Source organism: Macrobrachium rosenbergii, chromosome 6 (assembly GCF_040412425.1).
Source record: "Macrobrachium rosenbergii isolate ZJJX-2024 chromosome 6, ASM4041242v1, whole genome shotgun sequence".
Taxonomy (NCBI): Eukaryota; Metazoa; Arthropoda; class Malacostraca; order Decapoda; family Palaemonidae; genus Macrobrachium; species Macrobrachium rosenbergii.
Window position 1 is genome coordinate 17,424,691 of NC_089746.1, and position 17,304 is coordinate 17,441,994.

A 17,304-nucleotide genomic window follows, 5' to 3' on the forward strand; every position below is an offset into this window, starting at 1 on the left:
CAACTCATAGTTGAGTTACCTGCTGGATCTATCCTCTGCACTTCATCTCTGTGCCACCTGCTATCTCCCTGCCCATGCCTATGACCAGTGCAACTTCATATACATCCAAACACACCCCAACCTTGCCTTGAAGTCTTGACTGTTCCAATGCAATCTTGTTGGCACCTGTATCAACTTTTCCAGTGTACTCGACCACTCCACTTTACTCATGTACTTCAGTCTACTTGATCATGGATCCTGCAGTGTGTTATTGTACTGTGCCCTTGCCTTTAGTTACTATTGTAGGCCCTCATTTGGAAGATACTTTACTGGATGTAACCCTGAATGCAGTGTTCTCAATACCACTTGCCTCCTCTAAACATTTTGGTGTGCTTCATTAGGTGCCAAGCAAATTTTCACCATTTCAGCCATTGGTTCCCCTTTCCTTTCATTTGCTATGAAGTTTGTCACCAAGAGTCAGTCCTTGGACTCATATGCTTTTCCTGACTGCAGTGAAATAAATCATGTATGTCAAGAGAGTCATCAGGGTGTATCTCCAACAGATTGAACCTTTATGACCTCCTCCTTTTCATCTATTCCTTCATACAGGTTGCAAGAACCTTTTGGTTTCAAATTTCATATTGGCCTCAGCAGATTATTTCATGGGTTTATATATACTGTGTATTTTACCAGACTACCTCTTGGAACTTAACTTAAAACCAAGGTACATGAGGTTGAGCCCTTTCATCTTCCCTGGCTTTGAAGGCAACCCCAAGGTTGTGTGCCATCCTTAGAGTGGGCCCTTGACATCATAATCTGTTAAACTTATCATGTTTATTTATTTGAACCATAGTCTTGGGTTACATTTTGCCATTTGAGAGTGTTATATGCAGTTGTCCCCATCTTCCTCATGACTTGTTCTTCATGGAGGCATGTGTCTCTTAGAATACTTACCTGTACAGCTGATGTGCACGGTGATTGTACAATTTGTGATTTATGACTTTATTGCAAATCCATTACTTTATGAAATGCCAACAGTTATGGCTGATTTCACTATTGCTCCAATTCTAAATACAGGGATAGGGTGAGCTTCTTGTATCATGGTTTATTTTTTTTCTTCCCAGGTGTCTTTGTCATCATCCCCTTTCCTAGTTTGCAATTCATGCTATTTATGATTAAAAGGTTTGTATGACAGATAAAGATTTTACATTAAGACATTTTTCCCACAAACCTATTGATCATAACCCTTTCGAGCCCTCCACTCTTCTCTCCAAACTCTTTGAAATAAAAGTTATCATGGGGAAATGAAGTAAGCCATTTTTGGGCAGTGGAGCAAAATCAAGGCTATGCAGTGAGGTCTTCTTTATTTCAACATCTGTCAAGTTGGTTTGGCTTGGTGTAATTAGGCTATGTATGGTTGATGGGTTTGTAAAAAATAGTGTTTTATCGTAAAAACATCATTTTAAGTAAGTAAGAATTACATGTAATAAAAAATTTCATGGAAAAGTATCAACTCTTATAGCGTACCTTGCAGAGTGTAATCTTGATATACTGAAAGATCTTTGGAGTCATTTACATCTTTTATCTTTTACCATGTTTCAGTTATCACCTCATTTGCAAACAGTACTCTTGGAAAAGACCTATGAGTTTAAAAATGTAAATCATCGTTGTGGGTAAACTACAAGACTCACTCATGGGTTCATGATGTCCCGTGAAAATCCTCCATTTTGCAATGACTGTATTGTGTCCTTGACTGTAAGACATTTGCTGGTCGAGTGTCCCAGCCTTGGGAATTTGGGACGTAGGTTCCTGTCCTGGGGTTGTGACAGAGAAGGTCATTTTGTTCTAGCTACAATCCTCATCCTCAGAGAGGATTGTAACAGGGCAGTTATATAGTTTTACTGTATATTTAAATTTATTACGGCATCAATAACCAAGATGTTGTAATGCCAGTTTTAATAGATATAATCATTCAATCAATCTGTTGTTGAGTTTCATCAAAGCTAGACAGAGTTCTAGCCAAATTTCTATCGTAGCTCCTGGCTTATAATTTGAATTATCCTTCTAAAAACAAAATTTTGAAATCCAATAGAATATCATTTGATGTTAGATAGTGATAAGGGTCACATTAATGTGCTTTGATGCAATTCACCAGCATCATGAGAATGAACAAGAGCCTATAAGCAAAAGTTAGTTTCTTGTAACACTCTTACAACATCTGAGTAGGACTGAATGTACTGTCATCATTCAAAACACAGGTTGAATCTATTAAGCTAATGTAAGCATAAAGCTCCTTAACATTCTTCAAATAATGCTCTACCTGTCTGCATTGTCTTTTGATAGGACCAATTTTACAGAACTTCCTGAGAAATATTTCTGTATTATGATTTATATGATAGTTGACTAATTACTGTGTTTAAGTCAAATTTTCAAAGTGTATGATCTGTTCAACTTCAATAATATCGATTAAGATGTGTAAAGCCAAATTTACAGGTGCATTTGACAGTTGTATTATAGATATCACTCCTTGTATGGACAAGTTGTAGTTACCAAGGCAACTACTTTTTATATTTCTAAAGGTAAAAATGTAGTGTATACAAGTGCTTTATGGTCTGGCTGTTGTGGTTTGAACAAGATGAAGAGACAGGTCATCATGTCTGAAATATATAAGAAAAAAAAATTAGTTTGCTAGAGAATTTTATCAACTGTTATTGTGCAGCCAATTCCAGACCTCAAGATGTGGTTTAGTTGGATCCAGATGTTTTGGTACTGGGTAATGTTGACTTTCAAAGATTACTGGGTTCTGTGAAGAGGGAGGAGTGAGTGACCATAGGTTCTGATTGGCTTTTTGAATTGTCCCTTCTCATTTAGAGCGTATGCCCTCTCCACCATTGTGCTTGCACTCAGCTCTTGCACAACTCAGTAGCCTTTGTTTCACCTTATGAATGCTGTTTTTAAAACTGAAACTTACTCCAGTTAGTGACGACCTAAGACCAGTAGACCAGACTGTGTTCTTTATGATTATTATAAAGTGTAATACAGTCCCTAAGACCATATAAAGTTTCATGGAGTGTGCCCAAGGGATCTGGTCTTAAATGAGATAAAACTGGAAGAAAAGTTAAGAAAATTGTACAGCTAAGTAGGAAAAGATTGAAGGTAATGGATGAACAGAGAAAAGCAGAAGGCAGTGCAACTACGGTCTAAGGACACTGCAATAACTGTAAATGCTTTCTTGTAATCCACACAAGGCACACTATGAGTGGTAATTTATGAATATTATAGACCAAGTATGAAGCATAGTAAGTCAGAAAATGAGTAATGAAACTTATGCATAATATGAAAAAAGGCAAGAAGTACGATTTAATTTTTAAAAGTAGAGAAGTTATCTCCTTACCTTTGTATGGTAATTTGTTTCCTCATTTCTTGAAATAGACCCACAAGTCCTTATAGATGCAGCAACCCTTTAGCCTTCAGTTAGGTCAGCTGCATTTTTTTTTTATACTCTCATGTTCCCCTTGATCTTGCCTCACTCAACAGTTCAGTTACTTTAACTTGTTTATTAGAGTAAGTTAGGTGATAAAATGACAGTTATAAGAAAATTCTGTATTTTCCGATTGGCCCAAGTAAAGATCAGCTATTGCTAGCATACAGTATTTTTAGATAAAAAAGACCAGCCACCACTTGCATACAGTGTCTTTAGATAATTACAACAAAATTCTGTATTTTCCAAGTGGCCTACAGAAACAATCAGCAACCACTTGCATACAGTATCTTTAGATGTCTTAAAAATTTGTCATAAAAGTATTTACAGTATTGAATATACTATTTTTATTACTTAACAAACTGCATTAAAAAGGTTTTCAGAGGCTGAAGGATAGATTTCTTTTTAAATTGTCATGAAATATCAGACCACTATTAAGGCATTATTAGACGTGCCCTAATGATAACTAGGATTTCCTGCTTAGCCACCTGGAGGTAATGTTTTGCCTCTGGAAATTAATGCAATCTTTTATTTTCTTTGTTATTAGGTTGGCAGTCTGGTTGGTGGACAGCAGGTAAACAACACAGCTTCTATGCATTATTTGCTGAGCAGTTACCGTGTTGGTATGTTGGCTCTAGAAACCTTAGCAAGGCGTGTCCATGATGATAGGCCTCAAGCAAAATATGCTAGAAATCCTCCATATGGTGAAGATGTCAAATGGCTACTTGGGGTAGCCAAGAAACTGGGTAAGACATAATGACCTATGAAACATATACTGTATTTTAATAATAAGTCAAACCACTTTTCTCCTTTTGTTCAAGTGCACATTCTAATAGCTTTCCCTTCCAAAGAGATTATAATACAATGATATTTGTTGTAGTCTTAATTTAAAATTTTATTCTCCAAACTTTAAGGAAAATTTAAAGATTAAATTACTTTGTATAGGTGATAAGGAACAAGTCTACAAATAGCTAAGTTTTGTTTCATGAAAACCATTACTAATAATTAGCCCATTTCATGACCAGAGAAATTCCATACACTTTAATTCCTGGTTAAAAAAGGCATTGTAGATGTGAGTCAGCTGGTAGCTAATGTGATATATTACAATAATCCCTCTCGTATTCACGTTTCCCTAACCCATACACTCCTATAAGTCAGTGGGATGTACAGATTTTCAAATTAATTTGTTTCCCAGTCTTTAAGATGCACTGCAATTTTGACTACAAAAATGTTAAAAAATAAAATTTTTTTTTCTTTTACAGTACAGAGACATTGTAAGTGTACACCCAAAGTTTACACCTAGCCTACCTGTGGGTTACCCTCTGTTGAGCTACACCTACACTGATTCTCTTGTTCCATTCAGTGTTTGGCCCTGCTGTGGCTTTACCTTCAATGGAATATCTTTAGCATGACCAGCCATAGTAGCATGTGAGCTTAGGTTAAAAACACAAATTGTTAATGCTAGCAAAATACCCCAAGTTAATGGTTTTCTTTTGGTTGGGACGCTGTTTACATTTGACTGTCTCAGTGCTTTGAAGTATGTGGCTTTGGCTGGTGCAGCATATTGCTGATTTCTTGCAGCTAAGTAGTCAGGCAATTAACTGCGGAAGAATTAGGGATCCATATATTTTTTTTTTTTTTTTTTTTCCGTCTTTCTGGACTAGGGACTGAAGTGGCTGGGATTCCATTGACCACTAAATGGGCTAGAAAATTATCCATGTCGAGAGAGGGAGAGAGGTTACACATCCTTTATCACATTATCTTATTTTGTTTTTATTATACAGTACCATTTATTTCATTTATATCTTGTCATTTATTTCAAACTGCAAATTATTATATGTATGCAACACTAACAACATTTTCCATTTGTGGGACTTTCAGGACAGCAATACCTCCATCAGTTCTGCATGTGCTCAGTTAACAGTGTGGTTTCTCCATTTGTTCTCCAAGATTTGGCTGTGGAGGCAGCTCAGTACTTGGCTCGCCATTCCCCTGCTCTCTTTCCCCAACAGTTGAGATCACCAATCTTGCAGCCACTTGTTCAGAAATGTCAGCAAATGTAAGATAAAGCATATGTCTGAACATTTCTGCTACTGTGTTTTGTACTGTTGCATTTCAATGTATCATACAGTTTTTTAATGTATATGAGGATAAATATTGACAAAATACTTTTATCTAGAATTACAATTATTTTTTGGCATAATCTTTCCAGGTTTTTACAGTGTACCCATTTGAAAATGTACTACATAACTCCAACAGAATACGATGAGTTTATTTCCATCATTTTGGCAGCTCGTTCAGCTTATCAAATGACACCGGGTGGTATGGTACAGTTTAATGAGCTACTACAGGCTCTAAGAAGGTATGTATTCGTAACTTTACATAAACTCTGTTTATTCATATGCCCAGTACTTTGAATATCTTAGTCTGGGGACTGATTAATTCATACATGAGTATGTATACTGTGATTGAACAAATACTTAACAAATTTGATTAGTTGCAAATTAGCCATAAAATCCCAGTATAATCAGAAGAGAAATTTTGACAGTTTTTTAATATATTGAGTTAGGTAGAATTTATTCTCATCTATTTCCTCATAATCATTAACAATTTTATGGGGTTAGACATCTAGTGAGTTCACTCCACTTTAGCCTGTCTGGTGAATTTTCTTGCTGAATCACCATTTTATTTGTTCTCTTCTATATTATTTTTTCATGATCTAGGACTTCTCAGTACTTGACTGCTATGATTGATTGATTGAATATAGAATTTAGGCCAAAGGCCAAGCAATGGGACCTATGAGGTCATTCAGTGCTGAAAAGGAAATTGACAGTAAAAGGTTTGAAATGTGTAACAGGAGGAAAACCATGCAGTTGCACTATGAATCAATTGTTAGGAGAGGGTGGAAAGTATGATGGAAGAAAGAGAATGTGAAAGGAGGTACAGTAAAGGGAATGAAACAGGTTGCCGCTAAGGGCCGAAGGCAATGCTGCAAAGAACCTTAAGTAATGCCTACAGTGACTTGACTGCTATGGAAGTCATCTTCATTTTAAAAAATGTTTTAAGGTAGAATCTGCCCTTTTGGAGTTAGATGGGAAACTCTACCAAGTCTTCTATCTTGTGCACTTTATGCTTTGACTAACAGATACAACAGGGCTCTCTCTCTCTCTCTCTCAAAATAAATGTAATTACAGTAAACCTGATTTAAACCTGATTTATTACATTATACTGTATTCAAGATTCCAGACAAGAATATAGTATCGGATTTCTTACAGCTCAGATAAAGCTTCACTCATGACCTTGTAATGTACAAAAATGTACAAAAATCCAAGTAGAAACCAAAGAATCCTTGTGAAAAATTATCATTAAATTCACTGAACAAACACCATGATAAAAAATGAAATTACTTCAACAAAATAGGGACTTAGACCACAGTACCCAAACATGTAGTGTCAAAGATCCTTTAAATTTGGGCACACTCAAAAAATGTGCTGTAGAAGAAATTAGTATTACAAAGTCAAATCTCAGTGATGGCCCCCCAAAAAAGTAACTAATGTCAGTAGGTGATTGAGGGCAAATAAAAAAGTGGCTAGTGATAGTAGGTGAGTAAGGGATATTCCCCCACTCTCCTCCCTGTACCACCAGTTAAGTAACCTGTTATCAGTTTCAATGATTGTCCCACCACAGGCTGAATGATATTTCATATTATAAAAGGCTCTAGCTTGTATACTTAGGAAAAGTAGAAATTACTTTTAAGGGTTTTTTATACCTGAGAGACTGGAATTGCAGGAACCATTACTGTAGAAATTGTGGCTTAAAACATTATGCAAAGTCAAAGACTTGTCAGTTTTATATTTACAACAGAATGAAAATATTGATGAACAGAACTGGCTCAGTTGATCTAATTCAGAGCTTCAGCGATGAGCCAAACAATGAAATTTCAAAAAGACACAACTATGGTGTAAACTGGTAATAAATGTCATACATTTAATCATGTTGAAGTGCTATCAACCACGGAGGATGGTCAAGAAAAGGCATAGCAAGTGAAAATTCTGACATAAAAGGGAATAAAACAAAGTTTTAATGTATACAGTAAAATTTGTCCATCTGTAAGACCAAAATTCAGATTAACCATGGATAATATATTGAAAGAAAAAACTAATCTATCACCACCAATAGCAACGTAGAAAAAAACAAGATATTCAAAGATAAGAAAATATACATAGTGCCAGAAATTAGATGAAAAATTATGGAAATGGACGCAGTGTTTGTGCACTCGCATAGTCCCCCATTCAACACTAGAACACTCAATGTTATTTGCAATAAATACTGTGCCACATTGTCCATGTACTTGTAATTAAAGCACAACATGTAATATATTATGTGTTTAGGAAGTCATTTATTACATAATATCAACAATGTTTTTTGCACTTATTATGGAAATGGTAACATAAAGTCTGCTTCCCTATGGCAGAGTGGGATTCATTAAGTTTCAGCTTGTAATTTTTTAATGTAACACAAAACTAAATTTTTTAATGTAATACAAAACTATATTTTTCATTCTAGATCAAAGTCTTGCAAGAAAGAACTGTGGACAAGAATCACAAATGCTCTACAGCAGTCTCCAGCTGTATGACCTCAGTCCTCTTTAGGTGACAGCCGTGCGGGAGCAGTGGCAACAAGGCGCATCACTCTTGCTCCCATCTAGGTTTGACAGCATTTTGGTAGTCATGGTTTTATTACAATTGCCCAGCTTCCGTTAGGAAAAGGACCTTCTTATTACATCACAGACTGAAATCTTTCGTAACATTATGGTTACATTTGGTCTGTCCTCTTTCCAATCCCCCATAGGCAAGGTAGTAGTATTATAACTGTGGTATATGTCATGATTGCACATCTTTCTTGCAAGTGAAGTTGTAAATAAATTATTCATAAATACTGTGATGCTCCAGTGCATTGTGGTGGATGTCAGTGAATTCATATGTAAGCATTTTGTAAATAAGGAATTTTTTTAACTGTAACAGAGGATAATTTGATACTTGAAATTCATATCAGAATGCATCTAACCCTAGGGATTTTTTTTTTTTTTTTTTTTGGCCACTTATCATCTTACTGCCCTGAAAAAATGAAGGAAAATTATAAGGTGTAAAAGACTTCCTATTGATGTTGAATCCACATTTTAACCTGCTGGAGCACTGTAAGAAGTGAAAAAGGATAAAGCTATTATATTGTGCAGAGATTGCAGGTCCCTTTGACCCCAGAATCACTAGATCGTCCATGTGTAACCGTAAGCCAGTGATGAAATAATAATCATTTGTAAGTTTTAAAAAATAGTGTCTGTCACACCAGAGTTGGAGAAATGACAGTTGTGTACTATAGTGTCTTAAAACCGCTTCCTTGATATATGTATGGAAGGTAACATTAAAGTCATGGGTTTAGAATTAGTCTAAGAAGGGATGAATGTGTGGATTCTAAGAAAACAGATAAGGCAGTCTTTAAAATCTGCTCAATGAATTGCTCTTTATATTTGTTTTGGGGGAAGGGAATGGAAGGGCAATATTTTTAAAACATGATCAGGGTGAATATGTATATGTTTTATTTATATATATCTTAAATATATATAAGCACCTTGGAGCGATACAAAAATTACTCAGTGGAATTCCTTGTTCTTGTCCAGATAAATGTCATTAGGTGATTAGTGTAAAGTCTTTACCATATAGGGATTTTGCATTCTTCTTGTGGTTCAACTGGAATTATAATTTTTTGACAGAAGAGTGTAGGGATATAGCAAATATTTCTGTAATGTCAAATCTTTTTTGAGCTTGGAAAGATATTAGTTTTTAAAACTATTCTTTGCTTTTAAAGATTTTAGGCGTGACATTAAAATGTCACATTTGTCTTTATGTAAATACATTAACTTTGTGTGTGTGTGTGTGTCTTCGTCCACTTTTAATGCCAGCCAGTCAGGGGACAAGTAATCCTGATCTCATTAGATTGATAAAGTCAACCCATTTGAGCTTGTTTGTTTTGTGTGTTGGAACCGTTTGATCTTAGTGTGTAGTAGAGTAACGGGTCATTATTTCTCTTTGCACTGAGGCGTGTTTAGTTAACCACCTCTGTAAAAATCTTGTTCTTATTTATTTTAATTTATTTATTTAAATTATTGTAACATTACATTAAAGTGAAGGAATACGTACTGAGAGGAGCTGTTGGTAGTAGTATGTGAAAGAGGAGAGAAAGCTGTTTCTATTGTGAATACATACATTATATAGAGCTTATCTATAGTGTTCTTCAAGTGGTGTATCAGTAGTTATCAAGTATAGAAGTGGAATTCTTTTCCTATTCTAACAAAATGCAACTTTATTTAGAAAAACCAAAAGAAAATATTGATCTACAAAACAGTGAATGCCATAATATCATGTGATGTCTTTTCACAAAAAGCAGTAAGCACACACAGAGTAGCTTGCGATTTGATGTACTTTTTTTTTTCAAGTAAGCAAACTTATTTGTTTCCCCTTCTTGTACCCACTTCCCTTTTTCATGTGTCAACGTTTTAAAGGTAGGTCAGAAAAGTTTTGTCGTGATCTCATTTGATGTTTTTGAAGTGACTAAGCATACAACACCCTAGTTGGCCATTGGGAAGTCTGGATATTGTTTTCTTTATTGATTTTTTCTTAGCTTTCCTTTGAAAATCAATAAGGCTGTTTTTTTGGGTTTGTATAAAAACTAATTTTATTGTAAAAACAGTACTACTGATTGGGGATTCATCTCATTTTAAAGCTATTCCTTGGTTTGAATACAATGTGCTCATAGATTTTAACTCATCCATTCAAGAGTGAATAATATGATAGTGTTAGTGAGTAAGAATATGTTTGATAGAATGTGATCTTGAGAAGAAAATTCATTCTTGCAGTCAGGTTAAGATTCCATTATAAAAAAAAAAGTCTCTACCCTTACACTATATTGGATGATTGCATTTTGGAGACCAGTGCAAAACATGGTTGTATCAGTTCACATTTGCAATATACTTGTGTAACCAAAAAGCCTTTAGTTAATTCATTCAGTGTTTTACATACAAGTCATCCACCAAAACTTACTGTTGATTGATTCAGTAGTGCGCATAAGTTGTCTAAATGCATAGTGTTAATTGATTCAGTGTTACTAACATATGTCAGTCAGAAAGCCTGCAGTCTGCCAGTATTGCATAAATCTGTTGAAGGTATAAATTACTTGAACAAACAATTATGTTCATCAGGTATAGTTTAAAAAAGTTCATATCTGCATCATTTTAGGAGATGATTATTGCAAAAGTGTATGGGATTAGGGAGAGTAGATATAGCTATAGCCATTGTGAAATGACTACCTTTCATAAGTGATTTGGTATTGGTTTAAACATGAAAAATTATGCACTACTATAACATTGTAATTTATTAATTGCAAAGTTACAGAAATCAGGGACATGATTTTTTAATTAAGCGTGTAGATATGCATTCTACTTAGAATTTAACATCATTGTTACACTGCCATTTTTATATGTCAGAAAAGTATAGTATCAAAGAAAAAAATACACTTTGCCCCTGCTGATTAGATTAACATATTGGTTGGAGAACAGAACATAGTGACAGTGTCCACAGTTGTTTGTGAGTATATGCACTCATATTCATTTGTTATTTGTGAAATTTGTCTAAGTGCGACTTTCTCAGTACAGGAAAATTAACTTATGGAATAGTTTTGAAATTTTTCTAATAGATTGATAAATTTTGGATGTGTTACTTTAGCTACAGCTAGGATTGCGTTTTTACTTTTCTTTTGTTGTTCTTTGACTGTTTCAGATATGAACAAGGTTAGAGTTGTTGCTATTTGTTTCATATATAGGATTATCCAGTTCAGTGACTTTCTTTCTACTGCCCAGCTTTAGAATTTTCCATGCTTTTCTTTCAGTTCATATAATGACTTGCCTTTCAATAGTAGGTCTCTGTTTCTTTTTTTTTCCCACTTAGGACCCAAGTTTCAGAAGGGCATTTAAGCAGTGGAACTTATCCTATGGTGTCAGATTAAATATAACAGCTAATGTAGGGAACAATTTTAATAGTTTATATAATGGCATTAAAGAAGCATCGTACAATACATTTCTAACCCTGAAGCTTAATAGGTTTTCAACATTATCACTAATGAGAATCATAATGCCTTTGTATTTTTATTGTGCAAGCTGTTTTGCTTATGATATACAAATGTAAAAAACTGCAAAATGTATTATGGTCGAGAGACCGTAGAATCTTATGAGGTAATCAAGGCTTACTCAATTGAGAAGCTTTGGAATGGTTTGCTTGAATTCAAATTTTACTGTATGACTAATAATGCAAATTTTCCTGGCTAAGTTTTCATAATCCCAGTAGAATCCTGGGAGGAGATTTAAACATAAAAAATAGAGGCAACAGGGCTAATGATAGCATGTAGGAACTTCAAGGTCAAACTATAAATTAAGAGGTATATAATAGAAATATTATTGATGCAGTGTTAAATTTGCTAATAATTATACCTTTAGGTTTGTATATTAACTAGACTCCAGATGATTAGCCAGTCGTGGCATAGGGTTGCTGTTGACAATGGAAGATATCTCAATTAGTAATTTTGTCAACATTCTTTTGTTAAAATGTAAAAAAAAAAAAATCTATGAAAAAAATTACACTAAAGTTTCTTTAAAGAAAAACAACCCATTAACTCTCATAAATGAAATATGTTCTGTAAACACTGGATATTGATACTAACTCATACCCCAAGGTAATAGATAGGTGGTTGAGTTTATGTTTTCAATGCATCGATGTAGTGTGATATCTTCAGTATAGCAGTGAGTAATTGGTGTTTATACAGCTGATAGTGCTATTGAAGTGTGGTTCAAATTTAAACCTTTAACAAAAAATACAGCAGAGTATAATTTTGGTTTGGGACTTGTATGTCGAACTATCCCTCTTTCTTTTTTTCTCTCTCTCTCTCTCTTTCTATAATATTACAGTTACTGAGGAGTGCACTCCAAGGACTTGTGAAGATAAAGTAATATTTTAATCCGAAAGGAATATTGTGAAATGCCCACTATATTTTTGTATGACATTGAAATTTCCATCAACTTTAGCAAAATGCTAAAGTTAAATTTTTTTTATTAATATTTGACAAGATTATTAATGTTTTCTCATTAAGTTATGCTCTAAATTGCCAGTTTACAGACCTGACTGCAGAACATTAAATTGTTGGTTATGTTGTGAATCTTTATCACCACTTGATTTAAAGAAAATATGTGTAACTTCATATAGTACATAAGTAATTTTTAAAGTTATTTTCTCAAAAGTCTTACTCAGTGTTTCTTTTGAAAGATTAGTAAAGCAATCAGTTAGAAAACCCTCGAGTAGTTTAGTTTTACTGTTATGTACTTATGGCCCAAGATTAGCTTGACTTGACTATATTTCATGGAATGAATGCTAAGAACACAGTTTGATGTTTAGCAACTATTTAAATGATGCCTTATGTAGAATTGTCTTCAGATGTTTGCAAGTTCAGGACATAGGCAAAATGTTGCTTTATTATCTATTTTTTTTCTTACTTGCATTATATACCAAATCAGTTGTAATAGTCATGCCTACCCTTTCCTGTGTAAATATAAACAAAAACATTGATTTTCATTCTGTCAGTATGCCGAAGCAGGATTTTTTTAAATATCTGAAAGGTAGTGATTCATGAAAATTTGATTTTTGTTAACGTAATATCCATTATCTTTTTTAATGATTTTTGGAGCTTCAGTAAGTATTGTGGTGGTGGTTTTTTTTTTTTTTTTTTTTTTTTTTTTTTTTTTTGAGGAGTTTGAGAGCTTTAGTAGATTAGTTATTTTGGGGTACATTTTTAGAGAGAATTTACAGTTTATAGAATAAAGAATTTTTTTATTGCCAAATAGTAAATTCTGTGAAATTGAAATCAGGAAATAAGTGGAGATACAAGGACTCCTGTACTTGAAAATAAATATCAAGAGGAAAGGTATCCTAATAATTATTAATAAAGTGGAAAAATAAATTAAACAAAAGTAACTGTGGTAAGCAATGCACTGGAAATGTAATGCTGACCAAATTGCCGGAGTTTATCCGATCAAATGAATGACGTTACCCCTGAAGACAGTATAGTGCAGTACCTTTAAATTACTCCCCCCCCCTTTTTTGTTAAGAGGTTGTTTTCAAATTATGAGAACAAAGGCCCTGAAAAAAAAAATAAAAAATATAGCCCGAATACAGTACAGATCAGCATAATTATATTTATCATTGTTCAGGTAGCATCAGTTCTTTCTACTGTACTGTTATATGCTGTATAATTTATCTGATTACAGTGACAGCTCCCATTTAGGTGTTTAAAATTATTCAAGCAAATTTACAGGTTTTTCATTATTACTGTAGTGGTATTAAAACAGATGGAAAACTGAATTCAGTTTTTAGTATTTTGGAAAACTTCATTGGATTGAATTGGGATTGTATAGTTTCTCAAAATATTTCCTTTAAGTATTTTGCATACCTTTCTCTTTTTCCTAACTTTGGATGCTGTTTTGATAAAGAGAATTAAGGCATAGAGGAGAATTTGTATTTGTAGGCTAGAATGAAATTTTCAACAAATAAGCCATAAGTTAAAATATCTGGTTCATCATTTCTCATATTGCAATTTCAAGTCTTTTCCCTTCTGTAGATATCATAGATGCTTATTCATATTGAGTTTTAAACCATTCTGCCTACATGTTTAAACTCAGGTGTACTACTTTAGATATTTGATATCCATTTCTCCTATTCTACTGCCTTTTTTATATTGTACTCTATAAGATGTACTAAGCAACATCCTGCTGAGTCTGTCCAGTGAGCTTGCAACATTAATAATCTATAAGGGTTAGTGTACTGATTTTCATTCTAGTAGTTTTGTTAAAAAGGAATTCCACACAATGCACCACTTACACAGCATGAAAGATTAGTGTATAGTTGCTGTCACTTGTATTTTCTGAGGAAAACTTAAAATTTATTTTTCTTACGAAGTTGCATATGCACTGCAATAGGCAGGTTTCTAGTTCAAGAGAAATTGTCCATGGCAATTTGACATGCCATAGGCTGAAGCATGCACTAATCTTTCTGCAACCTTTTGTTGTCCCCTTTCTGGCTTGTTGCTCTGTCTCTTGTAGTGTTTCCTATGATTAATATTTAAGATTTTCTGCATTTAATACATAGGATTGGATTAGATGTCTTGTTTAACCTTTTCAAATAGAAATAATATGAAAAAATATTATTTTTTCTAAACGAACGATAGAATACACGCGTTGTTAAGAGACACATTTTATAAATGTGAAATTAATATTGAAATAAACAGACACCATGAATGGTTTTTGCAACATTCAGGTATTTTTTAATGTGATAATATATTATTAAGAGTTCCACATAGTGAGATTTTGATGTGTCACAGATTTGAAGTAAATACATTAGCTTTTTTCTTGAATGAAAATATGTTTAGATACTAAGAGGAATAATTAGCTTCTTTCCAGCAGCACAACCAGTAGCGGCGAGCAACATCTGAAATGCTTGCACGCGTCTCATTTTTAGATGGTCATTAAGGGCCTTTCATATCACCTTAGCCCTTGTTTATTTCACGTTTATGGTGTCCTGCAGTGAAAGATGATACAGTATGCATAGTTAGATGTTCATCTTAAGATTTTTAAATGACCCTCGATGCTATTAGGATGTGCAGTTAGAAAGTAATTTCAAGGTAGTAGTAGTAGTGGTTGTTTAGACTAGTTAGAGAGATGATAATTAAGCAGGAAATATAAAAAGTACAAGAATAAGGGAGAGAATCCAGAGAAAAAAATAAAAAATAAAAAATCAAGCATATATATACAGTGTATAAAAAGCAAACTGAGGTTTAGACACAAGCAACTATTGTTAGACTATTGATGTTATAGTCATACAGATATTTTATCTTTTGTACTGTGCATTCAAGAAATTAAGAGGTTGTCTCCCTTTCAGTACTTTGCATCATTGCATTTGCAGTCTAGATGTATGTTGCCTTTTGTATTTTGTGACCAAATTACCAAAGTGGCAATTGGTTGGACTAGTATGAGAAAGGAAATATTGGTAACTTGTAAAAGTACATTTTTCATGAAACAATTTTTTTTCCCTTCACCAATCTCCTCTTTGCCAAGTTTTCATTTGGTTTGGCTCTTTCAGTTTACCATTACATCCAGAAGACTTTTTAAACATCAGTGGTATTAATGTACATGGCTCTCTTAGTTTTTAATGTTTGTATAGCTTGTCATGCACATAACTGTAAAGTATTTTAACAGTAAATGACCAGAATGTTTAATACCTGTATTAGATATTGTTTCTCACTTAAATATTTTTTCAGATGTTTTGTCAGACTTAAATTCAGGTTCACATAATTACTAAGATGTTAAAATTTTTCAATATTTAATATTTGGGTGTGTCCATACCTTTCAAACATGCTGTTAAGAGATTAATAAACTTTCTGGTCTGGATAAATCTGATTATAATAGCAGCAATTTAGGCATAGATGTTTTTTCCCAATATGCTCTATATTTTGAACAAAAAATTTTTGTTTCCCCCCCCTTGAGTTTAATTGTTTCTGTCAGTTATCTTCACTGCTGTTTAAATTCTCTCCTGTGGTTATAGGTGTTAAGAGATCTTCCTAAAAAGTACAAGGTGCCCTGTGTGTCAGTTTTGCTTCAATAGAGAACATTAAATTAACAAGAGTTGCCTAGTTTTTTTTCTGTAATTTACAAGATACTGAAAAGGGAAGATTGCTAAAATGATATGTGTATCATCATGAGAGCTACAGAAAGGTTTAGGTTACAAATTATTAAGGCACATAAAATTTAAGTTATGAATACTCAAGTCCATTACAGTATGAGTATATATATATATATATATGGAGACTGTACCTGCTTAACTATTGTAACTCTTGTTTTTCCCCCATGACTCCATTTTGCACATCCAGTGTAGTTTTCTGGTTTTTTGCTTCCTGGTTCTGGAAAAAATAAGTCCAGCTGCAGATTCATTTTCCTTCCCTACATCTCAATAATAATCCTTAAGGCAACAGTATCTTCTTCCGCTCAATGGCCTGTCACATTTACTCAGAATCTGTAAAAAAAAAAAAAGTGTTTGCACTTTGTTTTGTTCACCTTTTGTGTGTCACATTCATTTAATTGATTTAGGTATCATTGTATACTGTTCCTGTCTTCCTATTTGTACCTAAATTTTTCAAAATTTTCTTGTTATACCTTTACCCTGTGTTTTTTATATATTGTGGGATTATCTTGGACCTCCCAGTTTTTATCAAACTTAATACTGTACTTATTTCCTTTGTTTTAGTACTGTTCCTGTTCATAGCTTTATATTATGCTGATAACCAGTATGGTAATTCTGTTTTGAATTCCTGATTACTTTTACCTTCCAAATGCTTACTGCAGTGTTTGGTAGATAAGGGGGCTGTGTCACCAAGATTGAAATCCAGTATTGTCCGTCTCTAATGATCTAGCATAGCAAGGTTATTAGAGGTCTAAACTTCTGTATTGTGCAGCCTGGCTTATTTCTTTATGCTAATCTAGTTGCATTTTAGTGGTGACCAGATTACAGCTGAAAATGGAGGAGGACAGTTTTCAAAATAAGATATGCAGATTTGAAAAAAAGTAATAATTTTTGTCTAATAGTCTAGCACTTAGTATAGCAGTGAAGCAGTACCCCATTATGTTTTTATGGTTCTCGAGTCTCCATTTTTCTTGCACATCTGTCTTTGAAAGAAAATCAGTTTTAGAGTAAATA

The 17,304-nt window shown here is 33.7% G+C and overlaps 1 protein-coding gene and 1 long non-coding RNA gene across 5 annotated transcripts in view; one reads left to right on the plus strand and one right to left on the minus strand.

Moving 5' to 3' along the window:
- The window catches only part of Dora (Dorado), an 82,180-nt gene extending 72,742 nt beyond the window's left edge, over window positions 1-9,438 (plus strand). For all 3 annotated transcript variants that reach the window (XM_067105006.1, XM_067105007.1, XM_067105008.1), the window contains 4 exons: window positions 4,008-4,206; window positions 5,342-5,519; window positions 5,673-5,822; window positions 8,027-9,438. In XM_067105006.1, coding sequence (XP_066961107.1) covers window positions 4,008-4,206; window positions 5,342-5,519; window positions 5,673-5,822; window positions 8,027-8,096 — 597 coding nt within the window. In that variant the 3' untranslated portion in view covers window positions 8,097-9,438. The remainder of the gene's footprint in view (window positions 1-4,007; window positions 4,207-5,341; window positions 5,520-5,672; window positions 5,823-8,026) is intronic.
- Window positions 1-17,304, minus strand: part of LOC136839247 (uncharacterized) — a 131,110-nt gene that overhangs the window by 9,941 nt on the left and 103,865 nt on the right. The window contains exon 3 of one of the 2 annotated variants that reach the window (XR_010853265.1): window positions 16,425-16,623. This is a non-coding gene — a long non-coding RNA (uncharacterized lncRNA). Of the gene's footprint in view, window positions 1-13,311; window positions 16,624-17,304 lie in introns of those variants that run through there. The other variant, XR_010853264.1, reaches the window with a different exon arrangement.